At 43.9% G+C, this 23,027-nt stretch overlaps 1 protein-coding gene across 1 annotated transcript in view; it reads left to right on the forward strand.

Moving 5' to 3' along the window:
• Positions 1 to 23,027, forward strand: part of ARHGAP31 (Rho GTPase activating protein 31) — a 101,174-nt gene that overhangs the window by 49,717 nt on the left and 28,430 nt on the right. The window contains exons 2-6 of the mRNA XM_037158725.2: positions 5,325 to 5,427; positions 8,492 to 8,636; positions 17,865 to 17,947; positions 18,686 to 18,793; positions 19,647 to 19,789. Coding sequence (XP_037014620.2) covers positions 5,325 to 5,427; positions 8,492 to 8,636; positions 17,865 to 17,947; positions 18,686 to 18,793; positions 19,647 to 19,789 — 582 coding nt within the window. The remainder of the gene's footprint in view (positions 1 to 5,324; positions 5,428 to 8,491; positions 8,637 to 17,864; positions 17,948 to 18,685; positions 18,794 to 19,646; positions 19,790 to 23,027) is intronic.

A 23,027-nucleotide genomic window follows, 5' to 3' on the forward strand; every position in this document is an offset into this window, starting at 1 on the left:
TTAACGATCATGTAGTGTTCCACCATGTGGCTGTACCATTATTTATACGAGCAGCTTCCTATTGGTGGACGATCTTGCACTGTTACAAAAATTGCTACAATGAATAGTCTTGTTCATATAAAAATGTTCTGTAATTAGGGTGATGAAAATGTTCTGAAATGAGATGGTTGTTTAACTGTAAATATGTATAGTAAAAACCACTTAATTGTATACTGTAAAAGGCTGAAATTTATAGCATTTGAATTATATCTCATTTTTTAACTAAAGATCTTAAAAAAGAAAAGAAGCTTTTCTCAGTGAAAGACAGCCAGAGCTTGAACGTATTTAAAATTTTTTTGCCTTAGAAAATTAAAAAGCAGTTAATTAGCTTTTTTAATAGAGCAGAGAAACTTATACTTTTAAAATAAATACCACACACTTTCAAACTCTTCTTTAATTCTGCATTAGGCCAGGAGGAAGAGAGTAGAAACAAGTTAAAATAGGAGAATCAGAGGAAGAATTTGGGGGACAGCGACCTCCAGGCATGCTGAGACTCCGTGAGGCCAGGGAGCAGCGTGAGACGAGAGGGCGAGGGTTGCAGGCAGAGGAAGGGTGGGACAGAAATGAAGAGCAGGGGCTGGCAGAGGGGGAGAGAAATTAGGGGAGCCACTGTAATATTGCTTAGATTCCCTGGGAAAAGCCAGGAAGTTCTCAGCTGACAATCAAGAATAATGGAAAAGTAATTGAAATCTTTATTCCATCTCTTGAAAAAAATGCCACGCAGTGGGTATTCACAGCACAGCAGAGCGTCTGAATTCCTTGTCTCTCCCCTGTGCACAGCACCGGATTCTTGAAAGATTTATGTGCTGTGGCTCATCTCCCCACAAGTATCAATTCTCCTTTACCCACTGTGGGTCTTGGTCCGTTCCGTCACCTCAGTCAAGATGATGAATGTGTATCACACTCAAAGGTGTCCTCAGTCCCTTCAAAATTCCTACCTTCTGCCTCTCCCCTGCTTTGTCCCACTATAAATTAGTTTGTATTTTCTAGAGTTTTATCTAAATGGAATATTCTGTGTACTCTTTTATACTGTGGTTTCCATCACCCATATGTTATATCATGCCTCTTTATTTCAGGTTGTATTCCATTGTGTGTATACACCACTAGACATTACTTTGAAGCACAGGAATGCAGGACGGGGGGTAGGGGTGGAATGAAATCTAACCAGTACGAGGCCTTCACAAAAATCCAGAATGGGAGGGAGGAGTGCCATATTTTCCTACAACACAAATGTAATTTGCACATGAAAAAACTCGACTGTCGTGACCACATAACCGACCAAATAAAATGGTGCTTGTTCCAGTCTGTCTCCTGCTCTAATGGGGTCCTGGCCACACAGGGAACTGGGGCCGACTGGCAGACATCACTGCTGGGGGGACTCAGGGAAATGGTTTGACTGCTGGCCTTTTCTGCTCCAGACCCTTGACAAGATTAGGAACTGAGGAAGGAAGTGCCCCACAGTATTTATAAGCATAAAATATCATATTTGTACCAGGTTGGGTGAAATGAGACAGAGGACTTCAAAGTGTTTATAAATGGTAAAGCATAAACCAAAGGCAAGGTTGTCTTTTCCGTCAGAAACCACCTCAACATTTATTCTGTGCTCAAATAAAAATGTAACGTTTCAGATTGCTGATCCAGGAAAAACAAAAACTAAACAAAAAAGGAACTTACAGAACCATCAGTGAAACAATTCAAAGACGTTATAACATCATAATAAGCAACTCTGTGTACCTCTGTAGGAGGAGGCGGAGTTCGCTGGGTCCGGGATGAATCCCACAGAACCAGCTCTGTGACTCCGGCCCCAACCAGCATCACTCCTATGCCTACTTGACAATGGGAGCTTTCTTTCCTATCTAACTACTCAGCTATTTTGTGTCAAGCTTCTACTCTGTCCAAAATCATGGGTGTCTCTAATCGGATTGGACCCCAGAGACAATAGTCAAAAGAATTCTGAGACTTGACTAAACTCTTGGAAGCCCCTGCAACACCTCCCACCACTAGTACCTTTAGATCCCTGCTACCCTAAGTGTGGGTTGCAGATGGGCAGTATCTCTAACCACCTGGGAAATCTGCCCCCCAACCTTGGGATTTGCATGTTAACAAGATCCTAGTAATTTATATGCACACTGAAGAATGAGAAACTGTGGTCTAGATGGGTGGTTGCTGGAGGCAGCCGCTGCTGCTAGACCTGCTCTGGGGCCATGGTCTGAGAACCTCTGCTCTGGGCTCCACAGCCAGATGACCAGTGAACAGATGAAGTGGATCCTTTCCCATTTACTGAATATGGTGGAGAAGCCCTACACCTTCCACTCGGCCTGAGACGAGAATCCAGGAAAACTAACACTCCTCAGGGCCTGTGAGCAGGGCCTCTCGCCTTGGGCTGTTTTAATACTGCCCCCTGTTTAAACAGAGCTGTGGATGAGAGGTTCTAGGGCCTCTGTACTGAAGCCAGAGTAAATTTATGGCACAGGCTCCATCCGGGAATGTGTTTTTCCCACCTTTAAAACAAACAGAGGCTGAGGCACTGCAGCAGAGTTGTGGAAATAGGAGGGCCCTCTCTGAGAACTGGCTGGTACAGGTTGGTGACGCTGCACCACCCCTTTCATGGAGTGTTCTGGAAAGGCCCTTCGAGTCCAAGGCTTTTTCCTCCAGTCCTCCTCGGAAATACTCCCTGCATGGCACAACAAGCACGTAACCAGTGCAGACGCACAAGGTGGGACACTCCAGGACTGCTAACTCAGAATGGTTCGCTCCTGGATTCTCTTGCCTTTGTGTTAGGAAGAGTTCACTGAAGTGCACAGTGAGGAAACCAACAGCGATTGAAGTGATTACCTTCAAATAGAAACATTTAACCAAAGGAGGACACAAAAAGCCATTCTGAACAGTAGAGATGAGTGTTGACTGGTAGGAATTTGGTCAGCTTTGCCCCAATTGCCCATCAGGTCGGGGAAAGGCGAACTGTTCCCACCAAAGTTGTGTCTCACAAATTATAAATTTACATCGCAGATAAGCTTCAAAGTAGAAATAATAACTATCACTTTCAAGTGCTTATTATATGCCAGGCTCTGTGCTAAATGTTTATAGGTATTACTTTAATCCTAGCTGTGAGGTTAATATCACTGTTGTCCTCGTTTTACAGATGTGGAAACTGAGAAACAGAATCCTTACATATTTTGTCCAAGGTTGCAAAGGCAGTTTGGCATCCAGCCCTGTGCTCTCAACTGTAGACCACGTGTGGCAGGTTCCAGAGCAACAGCTTGGTGCGATGGGAACAAGTCTACCATGATTGTGCACAACAGGCATTAAAAAAAACAGACAACTTTTTAAAAAAGCATTGGAACTTTATTTGCTTGCTTGCTTATTTATTTATTGGCACGAGGGTAGGAAACAAAAATCTGACTAGGAGCCCTATTTTATAAAACAGATCCAAGTGTAGCTCTTTCAGTTGAAGGCAGCAGAGGCTCTGGACCCCTGCCCACTCTCGCAGCCCCTCCTCCACCACGTTCTGCTCCCACCCTGCATCACTGACAGGGAGTGGCTCCACCTCTGTGGTCTCTGGCCTCCGTATTTCCAATCCCAAGTCTACTCCCTGCCCTCTTCCCACCTGGGGGAATAAGAAGCTCCCCCAGCCCCCATTCTGGTCCTGAAAGATGGAACAAAACACGCCATGCGTGCCAAAGGGGGATGGTTCTGGTGGTACATGGCCTTTGAGAGATGAGCAGAATACTTTCAGTATGATGAATTTTACTCAGTACCAGAAATTACAATTAGTAGCTGAAGGGAATGGCAGGCAGTCATTTAGAAAGTATTGCGATGGCGAATCCAGGAAGAATGTTGAGTCTGAACATCTGGTGTCTACTCAGGTACAAGTCTAGTACAGCTTGGAACTGTGTGGAGGCACGATCGTGTGCATTAAGCATTGATGGTCTGGCGTTTGTCTAATCCAAGGCGTTAGTGGACTGGACATGTTTAGAGGGAGTAAGCGCCATGCTATCTCAAACACTGGTTCATGGACTTCCCACACCATCTCTATGCCTGAAGACTTTAGTGCCTGAGGCTTGGGTAGTTCCGTCCCCAGCCCCACCCACAGCACTTTCATGGAGGAGCCTCAGGTGGCTCTGTCCAAGGAGCAACGTGGCAAGTGGCTTGCCATTCTCTTCATGCCGTCCAGAAAGGTATGGCTGCCATTCCGGGTCACTGAGCTACCTGGGCGCATCAGGGTCAGCCTCAAGGAGAGAGCAGCATCACCATACTCTTCTATACAAGCGCTGAACGTCTGGAGTGGCAGGAACTCAGGAAGCCATGTTGGTCCCTTTTATGTGATCCATTCAATAACATTAATGACTATGTGGAATGGACCACATCTGGTGGCGGTGATGGTAATGGGGTGGGGTGGCTCTCACCTTTAAAAAAAACGCAACACTTTAACCTTCAATCCCCTTTCACATTCTGGCAGACATTTTTCCAGTCTTCCTTCGCAACTTTTTTTTACATAGCAATCTCAAGCGAGGTAAGTAAATTTACCTGCCCTTTGGTTTCGTCACATGTAGAATAAACAATGGTTCTCCAGTTTTATTGCACAACAGTCACCTGAAGGCTTTAACATTTTAAAAAGATTTTATATATTTATTTTTAGAGAGCGGTGAAGGGAGGGAGAGAAAGGTAGAGGTACAGACAAACATCAGTTGGCTGCCTCTCACGCACCCCCAGTCAGTTCCCAGGCCTGCAACCCTGGCCTGTGCCCTCACCCGAATCAAACAGATGACCTTTCAGTTTGTGGGACGATGCTCAACCCACTGAGCCACACCAACCAGGAATGGAGAAGGCTTTTTACAGCGCAGATTGCTGGGCTCCATCCACAGAATTTCTGATTCGGTGGGTCTGGAGTGGGGACTGGGAATTGCATTCCCAACAAGTTCCCAGGCGATGCTGCTGACCAGGAAACCGTGTTGGAGAACCTGTGAAACAAGGAGACCGAGTTGTGGGATTTCCAAGGTTCCTGCTGGGTTCAGAATTTAAGTGTTGGCATATTTTTCAACAATGTTTAAAAAGCCAGCTCTTAAAATACATGACTCTTCTGAACTTTAAAAGAACCCTGCGCTTTTTAAAAATATAAAAGAACATCTACCATTTACAAGTAATTGTTTCCATTTGTAGCTCATATGTGTTCCGCACCTATTTCTCTTTGAAGCTACCTGGGTTTTTGTTTTTTTAAGAATATCTTTAAAGAACAGTCAGACTTAGAGCTAATACTTTATTGTTTTTTCTTTGCCTTTACACAGTTCCATATGTGTTGAAGAGCTGTGCAGAATTTATAGAGACTCATGGCATCGTGGATGGAATTTACCGGCTTTCGGGAGTCACCTCAAACATACAACGGCTAAGGCAAGCTAAAAGGATAGCCCCCAAAAGAATTCTCTCCGGATTCTTTCTAGGTCCATATCTCTGCCCACAGGTGTTGGGGGTATTAAAAACCTGAGGGGAATGAGGGAAGGGTGGAGGGGCAGAAGATCCAGTGCTGATGTTTTCAGAGGCCTGTTCTTAATCTAATCAGGAAATTCTCTAGTCTAAAGTAATTCGTTCCAACAAAAGCTCCTGAGGGCTCTTAATCTGTTTCTTTATCTTATACTAGATTTACCCTCCTTGGGTGGATTCGCTGGAGCTCATGATTTCAATTTATGAGTTAGGGAAATATGATTGGTTATAATTCACTTGCTTACCCAAAGCTCAGTTAGATCCCATTACATAGTGTTCAAAGCTCAGAGACGGGTGTGAGTTTTTCTGTTGGTGTGCACTCGACGTGTGGTATTTCATCAGCTGGAGAGCTCAGAAGTCTGCATAAATGTGCATTTCTCTAACTGAAGCTGGTGTTTTAAAAATTGTTGGTTAAGAATCATTCATTATTAAATTTCATTATTAACATTAATTTTAATAGTGAATGATTCTTAATTCTATGAACTTATCTTAAGCAATTCTAAAATTTATCCTCAAGTTTTTTGGAAGAAATTTCCATCACATTGAATTTACAGTATAATAATCCACATAAAACACAGATACGTGTGCCCTGGCTGGTGTGGCTCAGCTGGTTGGAGTGTCGTCCCATAACAGAAAGGCTGTGGGTTCAACTTCGGGTCAGGGCACAGGCCTAGGTTGCAGGTTTGATCCCTGGTCTGGGCGCGTGGTGGAAGCAACCAATCAGTGCTCCTCTCTCGAATTGATGTTTTTGTGTCTTTCCCTTCCCCTCTCCCTTTCTCTCTCTCTCAAAAAAAAAGGCAATGAAAAGTGTCCTTGGGTGAGAATTAAAAAAAACCCCTACAGATATATGTGTGTGTATATTTTATATGTATTAATTATAAAATAAAAGGAGTACATACCTCCTATATATACAGTATACAGGGTGAGGCAAAAGGAGGTTTACAGTTTGTATGGAAAATAATACAATAATTAATAAATAATAATACAAGGATAAATTCTGTGTTTTGTGTGCTCACAATTATAAACCTACTTTTGTACCACCACATATATACATAATGTACAACACGTATATACTATATAATATATATACTGTTTTGTGACTAAAACAATAGGTTATGTACTTTAACATGAGAAAGAACATATTGTATCAGATGTTATTTTTAGGTACTTATTATATGTTTTTAGTTGTAAATGTAGAGTTTTAAAACAGTGAAAACATTCTTGTTACAGAGTAAGTATGGAAAATTTACCATATTTGCTTCTATAAAGCGCACCCATATTTGGTGCACGTCACACACAGGATTATTATACCCATAATATGTAATCATTATACCCATGGATATACCCACATTTTAATTTTTCCCTCAAAAATTTGTCCAAAAAAGTATGCATTATACACAGCAAAATATACAGTTAGAGATTGTGCAAATAATTCATTTTCTGTCTTCTTTCATCTATTTGATTTTTCTGACTCTCCTTTTCAAATCTCAAATCTCAATTGCAATAAAATTGTACTAAATGAATAAAACAATCTTTTTATTTTTGGAGAAGTGATGGCTATAAAAAAAGTAACTAGCCCCAGCTTAGTACATTGAGTGCGGGCCTGTGAAGCAGGGGGTCACCGGTTCGGTTCCCAGTCAGGGCACATGCCTGGGTTGCAGACCAGGTCCCCAGTGGGGGACGCATGGGAGGCAACCACACATTGATGTTTCTCTCTCACTTTCTCCTTCCCTTCCCCTCTCTCTAAAAATAAATAAATAAAATATTTTAAAAAAAAACAGTTAATTGCAACCATCGATTTTTAACAGAACTGTGTGCTTACATAATTTCATTAACTGACTAGTGTGACAGTTTTTAGACTTTCAATAGCAAATACTTTTTAATGGTTTACTCTTAGTTCTAAAATATACTACGCAGTAGTTGATACCATGGAAGGACACCTGGGCCATAGTCATTCCTTTTTAAATTATGGACTGACCTTAACCTTTACAGGGGAAACTTTTGGCTAAATAAATGAAAAAGCTTTCAATTGTTCTTGTTCTGCCCTCTTAGAAAAACACATGACTATGAATATATGAGGCCATTGGTTTTCTTTTCTGGGTCCCACTCAATTTTGGGGGGCTCTGCAGCATCAGGGATTTCCCTACCCCTATTAACAGGGCAGAACCAAACTGCAGGAGAAGGGGCCAGCTGATTGGAAATGCTGGCTCTAGGAATCCCGTTGTCCTTGTGACTGCTTGGTTGACCAAGTCAGTACCCTCATGAAGCCTAACTTCTGAGTTAAAACTTAAACTTGTCTTTTTTCAAACAGATTTTTGATTGGAAGCATATATTAGTTGAGTCAGGGTATTTGTGTAACCTTGTTAGGAACTGTTTTTCATTGGAAACGAGGCCTGGACTCTGTCGATGTTTCCAAACACCCCACTATCGGCTGTTCAACAAGAGATTTGTAAGTTCTTCTGTCCTGTGGGAGTCACTGTCCGGCAGCCCAGGAGGTTCCATCCTGCACCAAAGAGATCATTGATTAGGTTTGAGACTCCAGATAAAACAAGTTTGTTGGAAGGAATATGTGGGGATGAGTGATAACAGTCTGACTCATCCTGGCTTTGTTCTCTCCTCCAAGAAAGAGGATTTCATTAGAACAATATTTTGGAAAAACCGAAATCTCTACAGGCTTTTCTTTGGCAAGCTGATTTCATATTTCCCCACCACTCATAACCGGGACTGTGAACATAATGCCATGAGAAATCCATTTGTAAATGGACTTGTCTTTCTAATGACAGCGGCTTTCACAGGGAAGATCCAGACCTGAAGTGGAAGTTTTCCCAGAGCTTCCTTGTGCCTGAAATAAAAGGTCTTTTTGTATCAGGGTCATACACAGTCAGAGCAGCAGTTTAGGGTCTTTTTACCTCCAAGCTGCTGACATGGAGCACAGGTTCCTGGGATTGTTATGTCTCTGTCTGTGTTGTTTCAGGCAAGAGTTTGGCTCAGATCAATGTCCAGATCTGACAAGGGAAGTGTACCTCCAGGACATCCACTGCGTGGGCTCACTCTGCAAGCTCTACTTTAGGGAGCTGCCCAACCCACTGCTGACCTACGAGCTTTATGAGAAATTTACGGTAAGTGTTTGGATTTCCATTACGGTTCCTGGGCGGGACGCGTGGATGAGCCAAGGAGAGTTTCAGCATGAAAATAATAATAATAATACTCATCAGATGGATGACATTACCTCAGGTGATGGACATAGAATGGTATAGTGAAGAAAGTAGGGTAGTGGAACTGTTTGTCTAATTTTTCTTTTAGTTCAGAATCATGTTTGTTCGTTTGTTCTAAGAGCTGGGTTAAATTATCTCCAGGTTTATTTAACCAAGTGTATCTTATTGCTTAGGGAGGAAACTAAGAGCCAGAGAAGTGAAATGACTGGCCCAAGGTCACACAGCAGGACAGGAACCTAAGACTAATTGCTGCACCCACTGCTACTTTATTTTTATCAAGTTACTCCTTCTGAGGTTTGGGAAAAGGGATTGGCAAGTAGAGAGGGGAGAGAGAACAGACAGAAGTCCAGAGAGAGATCAGAAAGCAAAGAAGAGAAAAGAATCTGGGAAAGGCGGCCCAGAAGGAGCACAGGATAGACTGGGAGCTGGCTTGGTGGAGGGTGGATGGGCAAGAGCGGAACACGTAAAGAGCAGCTGTGTGGTCACCAAGTAAGGCACCCACAGGGAAAGTAGCGAAGAGAATAAATATTTAAAGGTTGTCTACAAAGACAGCGTTAAAAACAGGGCTTGAACATTTGATGCAGGGGTGGAGGAGGAGAGTTGGGTTTAACCAAAGTTGCGTGTTGGCCAGCAAAAGAGGGGTGAGAAAGAGGAGGGTGTGTCCAAAGAAGTGAGTGAAATCATTGACCATGAAGTTTTGTCCGAATAAGAAAGGAAATGAGGGCAGAAAGCGGGTGTACAGCAGTAAAAAGATCAATGGGTTGATTAATCATCCAGTGAAGTCAGTAGATTGCTAGAGTGGGGTGGTCAGAGGGGATGTTCGAAGTTAAGATTATGAAAGAGCTGCAGTTGTCGCTAAGGACAGATGTACGCTCTAACCATAGGAAGGAATCTCTCTCATGGCTCCTATAATAAACTTATTTTGAGCATATAAAATGTTCTTCAATTTGAAATGATATGGAATAAGTAAAAGCTTTTTAAGAATTGGGCTTGGGCCATTAAAATATATTTAAGAGTTTTTAATGATAGAGGAAAAAACATAATGATAACTAGAAAAAATAGATATACAATTGTATATTAAGACATGATTAAAAAGATGTTCAAAAGATTGATAATCACTTATTTCAATGATGGATTATAGTTTTCCTTGCTTCTTTCAAAATTGTATCTAAAAATACATCATATTTTTAATTAAAAAATTGGGCCAAACCCTCTAAAAATATATACCAATTGATGTGTAAGTAACAGTGGTCAGAGGGCCCTAAGAAATCCAAGGGAACCTTGAGATCTAAGACAGAGGCAAATGAGCCTCCACTCTGAGTGGCCAGGTCATAAATAGTGGCAGACTGTCCATCCGACCACAGAGGAGTCTTTCCCGGGAACCAGGAGGAAGGGTTGTGTGTAGGCCTCAGGTGAGTCTGCCAGACCATCATCACCATCACCATATATAAGTATTTCCCCATTTTAAAACTAGTCATACTTGATGAAAGACAATTTGGAAAATGGAAGAAAGTAGGAAGACATGCCTTTGGTCTCTCATCTAATAGACCAAAGACAACTATAATGAACATCTGGATATTTCTTTCATTTTCTTAAATTTACTGTTGGCATGGTGTTTTTGTTTTTCCAAATTAAAATAAAATTGTATTTCAAACATTAAAGCAATGCAGAAAAGTATAAGGGAGAGAGTATAATCACCTGAAATCCACACCCAGGTATTTCTGCTATTCACATTTTAGGGGACATCCTTCAGATCTCCCTCTCTCTCTCTCTCACACTCTCTCTCAACACTGGGTATTTTCAGTTTGCTAAATTATTTGCCATTTTGAGTCAAATTATATCTTGTTGTTTTAATTAGTACATAAGACTTTATTGTTTGCTTTCTACATTGTTTTAATTCTCTTATCAGTGCAATAGTATCACCCTTGACTGTGAGAGAATGTCATCGAGTTAAAGAACTGAATTAATCTAACTTGTTTTAACTAAATTTCTTTCTATGACAGTTGGCATAGATAAGAAGTCTTGTCTAGGAATTTCAGAACAGAAGTCTTCTTATCTCTCCCGGCTTCTGTTCCCTAACACCGCTAACATTCTGTTCTCTCAGAGCAACAGAAAAATGACAAAGCAATATCATTGTCAACCAGTCATCAAACTTTAAGGAAATCTAATGTTATGTTTAAACAGTTTATTGACACCAACAAAATAAGAATGTTTTGTTGTAACAGCTGACGTCTACATAGGTAGAACCTAGTGAAGTTAACTACATTAAGAATTTATCATTGGATAGAGTTCTTTGAGCACAGTAATGAATTATACCATAAGCGACGCGTGCACTGTCTCCCAGTGTCCACAGCGTCACGGATGAGACATGAGACAAATTCAGACGGACTCCTGAGTCCTGTGGAGGAAAAGGAACGGCACGGCTACTCCCTCAAGTGGGGAGAGCCTCAGAACGGCCTGGCCACCCTCTCAGGGGGAGAGCAGCTTGGAGCGGCCTCGGCAGCTCTCTCAAGGAGAGAGCGCGCTGACCCTTGCCTAGTCAGGCTTTTACTGGGTTTTTTGCACAAGAGTTCAGGTACAACAGTAAATAGTAGATAGTATACAAAGAACCATTAGGGCTTCTTCTAAATCAGGGTCTGTCAGCTAAAAGGCTACAGAACTATGGGAACATAAACTCTTTTTCTGCTCGGGCCTTTATCATTTAACTAAAAGCATGCTCAGCAAAGCAGGTTTTACGAGGTTTTACATATTCTTTCTCAGGCCTGATCACCCAGGGAGCCTGCCATTCCCAGCACAGAGCTGCACCACCTTCTGTCATTGTTTTCAGGCTTAAGTCAGGCAGAGGAGGCAGATAGCCAAGGAATTCTTGGAGACTTCTAGCAGACAGACTGAGAACTCGGGCTTCGTCAAAGCTGAGGGGCAAGGGTCCATCACCCCCTTTCTCCATAGCCCCCCAAGTCCTTCCCGGGGCCTCCACATGATCGTGCCTGTCTTAGGTCAATCCTCCCTTGGGGAATCTTACCCGTCATTGGCTGACTGATCAAGCACTGGGGGCCAGTTATGGAAAAAGGAGCAGAAACGATGCTCCTGCCAGAGAGATAAGCTTTGTCTCCTTAGTGGCTTATGGTCTGAAGGTCACTCACTCAGCCTTAGCCATGGGGGGTTTCAGCTCCTGAAACCAGGCAGGGTGGTCCCCAACATATAAGCAGACCTTTTCAGGGACCTGGAAATAGCTCAATTACATTGTCTCACATTCTTACAATGATTGATTTAATCCCAACTCACACAGTTAAAGTAGAATAATATCTCAATGGAATAACAGAATTAGAAAAAATTACTGGAAAAATAATAATGATTAATAGCTGCTATTTATTGTTACAAATATTATTTTGTTAATTTTTATTTGGTCTCTTTTATGATAAGTAAACTGAGGCTCAGAGAGGCTCTTGCTTGAGGTTGTATGAAGGTACAGCTGTTAAATGGAAGTAAACATTTTACATTTTGTCTCAGAACTACCACATTATTTAAAAATAACACTCAACAGCTCTTAAATATGCTCAGGTACTAAATAACTCAATGTAAGGTAAAGAAAGCATCCTAAACTAATGAAGGAACAATTCAATAATACTAGAAAAATTGGATAACTGCAGTGAGACTGACCGTTTCATAGTTTCCTATTGGAAGTGTAAGTTGTCTGGGCACCCAGAAAGTCACTTGAAATTACTGTCAGAAAGTCTTAAAAAGCTCATATTTTTTTATACAATAACTTTATTTTTTGGATTCCATTCAAGATAATCAGATATGCAAAAATAATTGATTTATGAGTATTTTATTGCAATATTTATAATATCAAAATTTGGGGAGTATGGGTGTGTCTATCAATAAGGGATAAGTTAAATAAATGATAATCAATCTATTGTTTTCAGTCCTGTGTATCTGTGAAACGTCACATTTCTGAAGCGTATTTAATGGCCACAATACAAAATAAAACAGAATAAAGCAGTCTATGTAACTAAATAGGAAACGATACCAGTGTTGGTATTTGGTACTGGAAAGCCTGGGAAGGTTGCTTCTTTCATGCTTTGCATGTGAGGAAGTGAGTAGTGGCTACGCCTGGGGAGCAGGATAGGAAGTAAGTTTTTACCTTTCATATTTCATATTAATTTTGAGTACATGTATTCATTTCATGTGGCTACTGTAACAGATTACCACACACTTGGTGGCTTAAACAAGAGAAATTGCGTCTGTCACATTCTGAGAGTACAGAAGTCCGAAATCAGTTTCCCTGGGCTGAAATTAAGGTGTCAGCAGGGCCGTCCCAGAGGCCCTCAGGGAAAACCCATTTCTTGCCTCTTCCAGTTCTGGTGGCTGCTGGCATTCTCTGGCTTGGTGCCACCTCACTCCTATCTCTGCCTGTGTGATCACATTGCCTTTTCCTCTGTGTGTCGGATCTTCCTCTTCCTTCCTCTATTAAGTATATCTGGGACCACATGAAGTTGAAGTCCGCAATGCTGGTGTTCCCTGTGATGGAGGTGTGGTCCTCAGCAGTGTCCTGGAAGTGTAGCACAAGTGCGTCTGTTTGGCATTTTCAAATGAAAAGCAAAATGTGGACTCAATCACTTACTCATTTTATTCATCAGACATTTGTTGGGCATCTACTACATACACTATGTATGGGGAGTATGGTTCTGGGTGCTGGGGATTCATAGTGAGCAAGACCTATAAAATCCTTGCTCTCGTACAACTTTAATGAGAGACAGGTGATAAACAAATTTAAAGTGTGATTCTCTAAGTGTTACCAGAGGTAACATGTGCCCAATGCTTCAAAAGGCGAATATTCGAAACATCGGGGAAAACATTTTGGAATAAGGAAAGATTTATTGATTGAGAAGGCGTCAAACTGGAGATGGTTGGGGACTAGGGGGTATGGGTGGCGGGCTCGCTTAGAGCTTCCTTGAATCCATCTTAAGAGAGCCCGGAATTCAGGTTTCTTTTGTGTTCAGGGAAGGGAGGATAGGCTGGGCAAGAGGTGTGTGGGATGACCAAGCACAGACATCTCTGTGCCCACAGAAGTGGAGGGAAACCTCTAAATCTCTTCGTGTCCCCCCATCCTTCCTTTGAGTCCAGTCTTGAGGCGCCTGCAAATCTTGGCCAAAAGCTCAAGCCTCAAGCAGAAATCCTCTAACATTAGCATATCTATAGCAAGAGCTATTCCCTGAAGGCCAGGGGAGAAATGCAGACTAGAATTAAAATAGAGTCAAAGAGAGTAAGCATTTCATTATTACGTAAGGAGAACTGTAGATAAGTATTATGAGGGGAATTTATGCAAGTACAGGGGAGAGAATGATGGGGACTGATATTTTTGTTAGGATAAATCAAACCTCTCTCTGTAAGGTGATATGTGAATAGAGACATAGAGGAAGTGAGGGACCACATTAGGCAACCGTCTGGGAGAAGATGTCACGAAGGACCAGCAAGTGCAAAGGTGCTGTGGGGGGCTTACCTGGTTGCTTGGGAGAATGTGTGGGGGCCACCTTGGTTGTTGTGGAGCACGCAAGGGGAAATGATGGGAGACAGGGACTTTGCAGCCGGGCCAGATCCCATAGCCATGCTTGCCTCCATGATGTGACAAAGACAGAGAGGCAAAGAGACTGTCGGGAAGGACACACAGTGGTTGCCGTTGGAGACTGAGGTCTACTATTGAAAGAACACTAACTTCCTTCCGTGTATTCCTTTGTTTGCTTTGCATTTTCAAAATTATGTGTACCAGGTACTTTCTTTTAATCTAATTGAGTAAATATTTTAAATGAAAATTGTAATTTTAAAATAAGTAATGCAAAACACAAGGCAAGGGCCGAGTTGCAGCGGGGGTATCGTTGGAAGGAGGAGCCCCAGATGGTTTGTCCACACTGCTGATGGGGCTGCACGGGCCGAAAATAAGTTTGCAGTGACTGGGCTGTTCCAGGAGAGAAACGAAGGTCTGGAGAGCCTCTGAACAGGGTTGGGGTGTGATGGGGAGAGGCCGTGAATAATAAAATAAACGCCAGTCCCAAATGGGAGCTACAAGCACCAGGGGACGAGCCCGCCCTGCCTCTCAGAGAACAAAGATGACTAACAGCTTCCTAAAATGTTAAAGGAACTTTCCATGTGGTCTGTTAAATTCATCTACACCTTTATTCCCCAGATACATTTTTAGAAAGGGTGGGGGTGAGTGTGTGCAAGCTTTGCCAAGCTCATCCCAGCTTTGTGGGGAGAGGAAGAGAGGCCTCCCGCCCCTCCCCCTTTGCAGGATAGACTGTGGGAGGCGCCACTTTGCATTCCATGCCCCTCCCTCCCCCGGAGTTTCTCTCCTTTTACTCCTTCCATGAAACTCTCCCTTGGCAGCCTGGGTCCTCCCCACAAATGTTTTTTAAGTGACCACTCCCGGAAAGAGAACAGAGGTGTCAGGGTGCTTGCTCCAGCCCCCCTTCCTGTCCTCGCCCTTTTCCTCCTGCATGTCTCAAAAAGTAAGGATGGAGTCGGAGGCCGCGGCTGACGCTGGCTCTGTTCTCAGGCTTGCAAACCCACCAGCAGGCACCTGTGACTGTGCCCCTCCCACTCTCATCTTTTTCCCCACTTCTGCTTAGAAAACAAAATATCAAGTTTTCCATGTAGAGAATTTTGATTGCCTTTAACAATGATAAACTTCTGTATATATAATTTACTTCAATTAATTAAAAGGCACAAAAAATACCCCCCCCCCCAAACCTTAACAGATAAAGCCCTGGCATGGAGGGAAATGGAGTGTACTCAGTCATTGAATAAGTCTGGAGAGAAATCTGTGGGCCAGGTACTGGGACTCGGCACATCCTGGCACTTACAGAACTTACATCTAGAGAGGGAGATAGACAAAAGAGTAAACCTGATAAATAAGCACATTATTTAGTACAGGCAAAGGTGGTGAGTGTTGTGGGTAAAAAATGGAGACTAGTCAGGGGGTTGGGAAGGTTGGGGCAGCGCCTTGGAGTTAGTTCTCTCTGGTTAGAACACAACAGACCCAGCAAGTGTAGCCCTCGCCAGGGCTGGCGAACAGAAGGTGCCCCATAAAGTTAACTTCCTTCTACCTTTCTGTGCATAAAAATTCTCATAACTGCACGTTTGAACTGCACTCCTTATGCACAGCAAGCAGATGACAACTAAGTGCTGAGCAGAGGTGAATAATATAGTTAGGATCTTATTTTAGTGGTATTGCAGGGGGCAGTACTTATCAAATTAAAGACTATATTTTACAATATACAAGATCTGTCCAGAAACATTCCAGCCATTGTTAATATAATGAGAATGGCTTGTGCAACATCAATATAACTTGTCAGTCAAAGAGAGTGGACTGAAACGCACGCATGTGGACAATGACAACTTTACTGTACTAGTCAGTGGGGCGGAAGACACTGTTGAGTGAGCATGTGTACCGCGTGGCCATTGCATTCAAAATGACTGAGCAAGTAGAGCAACAAACCTGGAACAGATTTTGCATTAAGCTTAAACATTCCTCTGCGGGAACTATTTTTCTGATTCAGTTGCAGCTGTGGGCAACTGCTGATTGTCAGCTTCATCACAATAACACGTCTACTCGTGCATCACATCTCCTGCAGAGTTTTTTGACAAAACGCCAAACCGCCCAGCTGACTCAGCCCCCTTACAGCCCAGATTTGATGCCCCGTGACTTCTTGATTTTCTCAAAACTAAAATCACCTTTGAAAGGGAAGAGATTTCTGACCATCAGTGAGATTCGGGAAAATACAACAGGCAGCTGACGGCAATTGGGAGAACTATATGAGGTCCCAAGTGCCTACTTTGAAGGGGACTGAGGCATCATGGTCCTATGTACAGTGTTTCCTGTATCTTGTATCTTTTTCAGTAATTGCCTATTTTTTCATATTACGGGGCTGATTACCTTCTGGACAGACCTTCTATATGGGGTGGGCAAAAGTAGGCTTACAGTTGTGAGTACATGAAATAAGGTGTTTATTCTTATATAATTACTTATTCTTGTATTATACATTTTTTTCATATAAACAGCTGTAAACCTACTTTTGCCCACCCTCTGCATAAATGTGAAGCAAGTTTCCAGCATAGGGAGGAATACAAGACTGTGTGAGTCATATGTGCCTATGGATTCAGGGTCATAGGAGTGAGGTGAGCTCAGAAGCTCCTTCTGAAGTATACCTTAGTCTTGGTTGGGTAATATGGGTATGTGCATATAAAATAACTCATGGAGCTATAGCTTAAGACTTGTACATTTTTACTATCTATAAATTATACCTCAGAAAAAAAGAAAGATGTGGCTACTGTTGACCTTGAATTTAGGAAGCGCTCCGATGATGGCAGCTCCGGAGCGCTCAGCCATGTGCGGGGAAGGGCCCTGGAGCCTGGGCACAGGCAGGATAGGTTCTCAGGACAGGGATGCGGGGGAATCTGCCCAGGGACGCCTGCACTGCTCAGAATTCCTGGACAAGCCTGTGATCGCACTGCCTTTACTGCAACCCCTCCGGGAAGGGCCTCGGGCCGGAGGGCGCAGACAGCATACCCACACGGGAAACAGCAGAGAGCAAGACCTGGCAAGGCCACTGGGTCTCAGGGAAAGAGCTCTTATCTGGCTGGAGAAGGCACGTCTTCCCCGCTTCCCAGCATCTACAACGTGCAGCTGCTGAGTAGTAGCAAGGGCATGGAATAGTCTGAATCTGGATGGGAAGTGGCTGTTGGCACCCAAGGAGACAGCTGGCTGAGTAAACACAGAGCCACCCTGTCATCTGCGCCTCCTCTGTCTCTGTATCTCTCCCAGAGTCTCTGTGACTCTTTCTGCCACACAAGGCACACTTGAGATTCTACACCTTCTTTACCAGATACCTAACACCCATCTGAGAGTGCAGAGAGACGGAACAATCCACAGGCCTCTGTGTGTGTGCAGTGCTAGAGGCTTCACGTATGAACCCTCAGAGATTCCGGTGGTTTTTACTAGAAACGCATGCCTCTTGGAAGGATGATCTGTAGGCCTGCTGGGAAGGCTGCAGGACCAGGAGCCTAAATAGAACCAGCGATGCAGGTGTGTGTCCACCCGCTCGGCACTCACTGGGTTTGTGTTCTTCTCTACAGGAGGCAGTGTCGCGTTGCCCAGAAGAAGGCCAGTTGGCCCGGATCCAACATGTTATCCAGGAGCTTCCCCCATCCCATTATAGGTAAGCATCCTTGGTGAAAGAAAGTCACAGCCTCTCATGGGGGTGTAATACCACCACAGATGCAGGCTGTCATCATAAAAGGGAACAAATTCAGCGGACAGTGGCTTTCCTGGGGCATTTTGAGGTGAGTGAACAGGTCACTTTTATCAGAATGAGTTGATGTCTGACAAGGGACACTGATGGGAAGGGGCAGCCCATGTCCCGGTTACTCACAGGGGTCTCATTCTAATTCTGATCACACAAGGGTATCCTCACAGGGATATCCTAGATTCTTACCCAGACTCATAGAGTAACCAAACCTGTGAAAACCAAGATGAAAGCTCGGGTTTGAAAACAGAGTTTGACTGTAGCTCTTGAGTGTTAAGCATCATCCCATCCTTTCATTTCATTCTCCCACTTCAGCCCCTAATCTTCCCACCTTTCTCCCATTATTCCCTAAGCCTGCCCATCTGTTACCGGGGGCAGATTTTGATGTGGTGTAGGATAGAACTTCCCAGCAATAATAGATGTTTTTCATCCAAGAATATCCCTCTTCCCCACCCTAGGCCAACATGCTGAGGGCCAAGAAAATTAGAAAATTACTTCCATCAGTCTTGGTATCTTCCTGATAGTCCTCCAAAACTCACAAGATAGAAATATTTACTTAGTCTCTCAAATCCAGACTTAGAAATTATCTCCAAGCTTCACACAGGCCCTAAAGTTTTTTACTTTGTAAAAACAAAAAACGAACCATTACAGGACCTTGGAATACCTGATTCGACACCTGGCCCACATCGCCTCCTTCAGCAGCAAGACCAACATGCATGCCAGGAACTTGGCCCTCGTGTGGGCGCCGAACCTCCTCAGGTAACCACCACGCTCTCACCCCTCACCCCACCATCCCTGCGGTGGGCTTGGAACAGCCCGCTGATGAAAACGAAGATTGGGTTCTTCAAAACTGAAGACCCTTGAAGACAAACCTGTAGCTAAGTTGTCTTTTGTAACACATACAGATTAAAGGTGATTTTAATAACCTTACTTTTTTGCCTGCTCACCTAGAAACTCTGGTTCTATGGCTGGAACCGGGAGGTGACTAAAGTCATGGGTCTGTATGTTATAATTTCTTGAAAAGGCCTTTCTTGTCTATGTAGCTCATTGGCTTTTGTTGGTTTTGGTGGGGTCACAGCTGGCTGTAACCTGAATCAGTTGCTTCATGTGAGTTTATAAATGATGAGCTGCCCCACAGAACGATCAGGTGGGGCAGATCCTATGAAAAGAAATCAATTCCTATGTTCACTAATAATAGTGTTATAGTCTTGCAACATATAATTCCTGGTAATTGTTTTAAATTTGTTCAGTGTGTTGGGCTTCACAGCACGTGGAGAGTCCCTTTAGTCCCTGGCGGGGTGGCTCAGTCCTTTGGAGCATCGTCCTGTACACCACAAAGGCTCATGCTCAGTACCTGGTTGGAACGCAGCTGATCAATGTTTCTCTCTCATGTCAAACTGTCTCTCTCTGTTTCTGTCTCTCTCTCCCTCCCTTTCCTCTTTCTCTAAAATCCTTAAACATATCTTCAGGTGAGAATTAAGAATGCATATATTCTACAGATTAACAAACTGTATGCATTGAAGAGACAGGGCTTGTATAAAAGGCCCACTGGCTCCCCCTTACTGCTCCAGGGTTGACTCACTGAACTGAATGTGTTTCTTTCACGATTTAGGTCCAAAGAAATTGAAGCTACCGGTTGCAATGGAGATGCAGCCTTCCTTGCTGTGCGGGTCCAGCAGGTGGTGATCGAGTTCATATTGAATCATGTGGATCAAATCTTTAACAATGGTGCACCCGGGTCTCTAGAGAACGATGGTAATGGTTCCTCCTGGCCTGCTCCCCACTAGCCCATCCTCCTTTCTTGCCGTAGTCATGGGACCCAAGAATAAGTAAGGGTGGCCCTGGTTCTAACTCTGAGCGTTGGCACTGTGTATATGCTGATTACTGTGTGTGTGCCAGTGTCTGGGGATTGTGCATGTGTGTGTGTGTGCAGTAGAGATGTGGTCTGTTTGCAGGTGGCTGTAGCATCTTTTTGGTCAATTGCATACTTGCACTATCCCATGAACATGGTATGATAAACTGTAATAATGTTCTATTGGTTTTATTAAGTTCTTAAAATCTTCGAGTTATTATCTAGAGGCACTGGCAACATTCCTCCTTTTAACTATTAGATTTCATCTTTACTTCCAGTGTGATAAATTTCAGAATACCCTCATGCTTTCATCTTGAAGTCTTAAGTGAATCAGTTAAGAGGCAGCATGTTCATACTCACATGTGTATTCAGACTGCATTTTCTTCCCAAGCCTTTCCTGAGTGCTTGCTTTGCCCTTCCCTAAACCAGGCACCACCCATAGAAAAATGAGTGTGTTTGTAGGCAAGTGAATTTACAGAGACTAGTTAGTATACACTGTAGCCATATTGGTAAGAAAGATATATCAGGCTGAGCACTATGGGATGCAAAATATTATACTTTAGTCCTATAGGTCTTATAATAGACAGTGAACCCGAGGAATGAATTGGGTAATGTTGCTTGAACTCATGTAAATCCAATTTGTAAAAACCAGAAATCCAGTTGATCAAGAAGCCTGGGAGAAGATGGTTGTGGAGTAGGTGGCAGCTACACTCACCTCCTCCCAGGAGGAGATTACAACTGGAATTACAACTAAGTTACAGAACAAATCAACCTACACAGCCAACTGAAGATTAGGAGAACAGAAATCTTATAACCAAGGACTTACAGAAGAAGCCACATCTAGGCTAGTAAGAAGGGTGGAGACACGAAAAGGTCTAACCCTGAACCCATATGCAGCAGCTGAAAATCTAGAGCAATACCTCAGCTACAAAGGCTCCCTGTGAGGAATGTGAGGTCTCAACCCCATGCCAAGCTCCCCAGCCTGGAGCACCAGAGCCCGAAAGAGGAGCCCACATAATGTCCGGCTGTAAAAATCTGGGGATTTGGTCACTAGGGAATGACAGGCATCTGTTAGAGACCTAGGCGCCCTCTTAAAGGGCCAGCTCATGAAATCTTGTTCACTGCCACTCACCCCAGGCTCTAGCAGAGGAAGAGCAGCTCAGAGCAGACTATATATAGTCTTGTGAGGACACAGTGAGATGTGTGGTTCTGGGTAGAATGCTAAAGGGACAGCCATCAGGGTCCCTATGGTGAGTTCCTCTCCCATTCTGCCCACAGACACCATCTTTCCTGGGTTGAGCACTCCCCTCCAAACTGCCCTGGCCTGCAGAGACTGCACAAGCTCCACCCTCCCATCCCCCTGTCACTCCAGCCAAGCTCATGACGTGCAGGAGTCTACTGCTTGATCAGCCTGTGGTAGAGACTTTCTTGAAGGGAGCTTGAGAGTGAACTCAGAAAAAATCAGAGTTGTGTGGCCCTGGGTCAGAGACCATTTACCCTGCCCCCTCACACACAGTGCACCAGAGCACCAGTGCATGTGAAGTGCCCTGCTCCCTGAGGACCAGAGTACCTGCACCCCACCCCCACTGTGGGCCAGAGTAGCTGTGAACATTATCAGAATGCCTGAGAGGCAGCACCCTGTACCCCATGGGCCAGAGTGGTAGCATCCCAACTCACCTTGGGAAAGCCACTAGCTCCAGTCTCTCGGCCAGTGGCTGGCCCTGCTTAGCTACACTCTGAAATATTGTTGGCAGGCTGTGGCCATCCTGGTCCCCAATTACAGAAGACTCTCCAGGAGGTCTGGGTAGACTCTGGAAAGAACTGAGTTGTTTGACTCTTGGGCGGGGCCATTTTTCCCTCACACACCAGACTAGCGCCACCATTCCTATGCAGAACTGTCTTTTCACAGGCCACATCTCTGTCTGTTTGGGCCTCAGCTGGCCTCACCCTAATAAATCACTGAGACCCTGCCCCACCACAAAGGTCCACAGGCACTTGGTGGGTAGAGCTGACCTTGGTGTACCCTGAGACCACTGCTGACTAGCCTCTAACATAGCACTGGTGTCAAGTTTGAATCTGTATCAATCTGATGAACACCTCCATCTGAGAGCCTCCATCACACAACTCACATACTGCCAGAGGCTTTTTCACACACTGACTGAGCCTACCAGACAGTTAACAGGTGAGGGCAGATCTCAAGGAGACTTGGGCCTTTTGCTAACCTGTCCGTGGATTCAGTGCCAGCAGAAATCAACCTTGGTGCACCCCTGGGCACCTCCCGCACAAATCCAGGCCCAGAGTAGGTAGTCACAAACTGTGGATCACTTTGTAGCTCCAAACAGGTAGCCCAGCAACCATCAGTGGCAGCACCTGACTTCAACCTGCACTGGATTCCCTCCCAAGGGGCCCTAACACACCCAGTTGTTCAGACCACAGAGGGTGTGATCTCAGCAGACACCAGACTCTGTTGGGGCAAATTCAGCTTGTGAAGCCAGCCCCAACTCAGCAGCTCATACACTGCCCTCAGGAGAGATACTTATCGCCAGCTGATGGGGCAGTCCCACCCACGGCCAAGAGCACTCAAACTCAACTACAACAGGAAGGCTCACATAACCCACACAAGGGACATTCCTGGAGCACCTAGCTCAGGGAATCACAGAAATATCCCGTCTGTGTCCCACAAACATCTATTGTATAAGGTCACCATACCAAAGCATAGCAGATCTACCTGATACACAGAAATATAGAGGGCAGCCAAAATGAGGAGACAAAGAAACATGCCTCAAATGAGAGTACAAGAGAAATCCCAAGAAAAAACTAAATGAAATGGAGTTCACACAAAGAGTTCAAAACAGTGGTTATAAGGATGCTCAAGGAACTCAGTGAGAACTTTAACAAGAGGTAACACACTATAAAATGACATAGAAGCCGTAAAAAAAAAAACAGTCAAAAATGAAGAATACAATATCTGAAATGAACAATAATACACTAGAAGGAATCAACCAGCAGGCTAGATGAAGCAGAGAATCAAATCAGTGATTTGGAAGACAAGGTAACAAAAAACATGCAATCAGAGTAGGGGTAAAAAAGAATTTTTAAAAAATGAGGATAATCTAAGGGTCCTCTAGGACAGCATGAAGT

This window comes from Artibeus jamaicensis, unplaced genomic scaffold (assembly GCF_021234435.1).
Source record: "Artibeus jamaicensis isolate MK-2021 breed Jamaican fruit bat unplaced genomic scaffold, CSHL_Jam_final contig_3126, whole genome shotgun sequence".
NCBI lineage: Eukaryota > Metazoa > Chordata > Mammalia > Chiroptera > Phyllostomidae > Artibeus > Artibeus jamaicensis.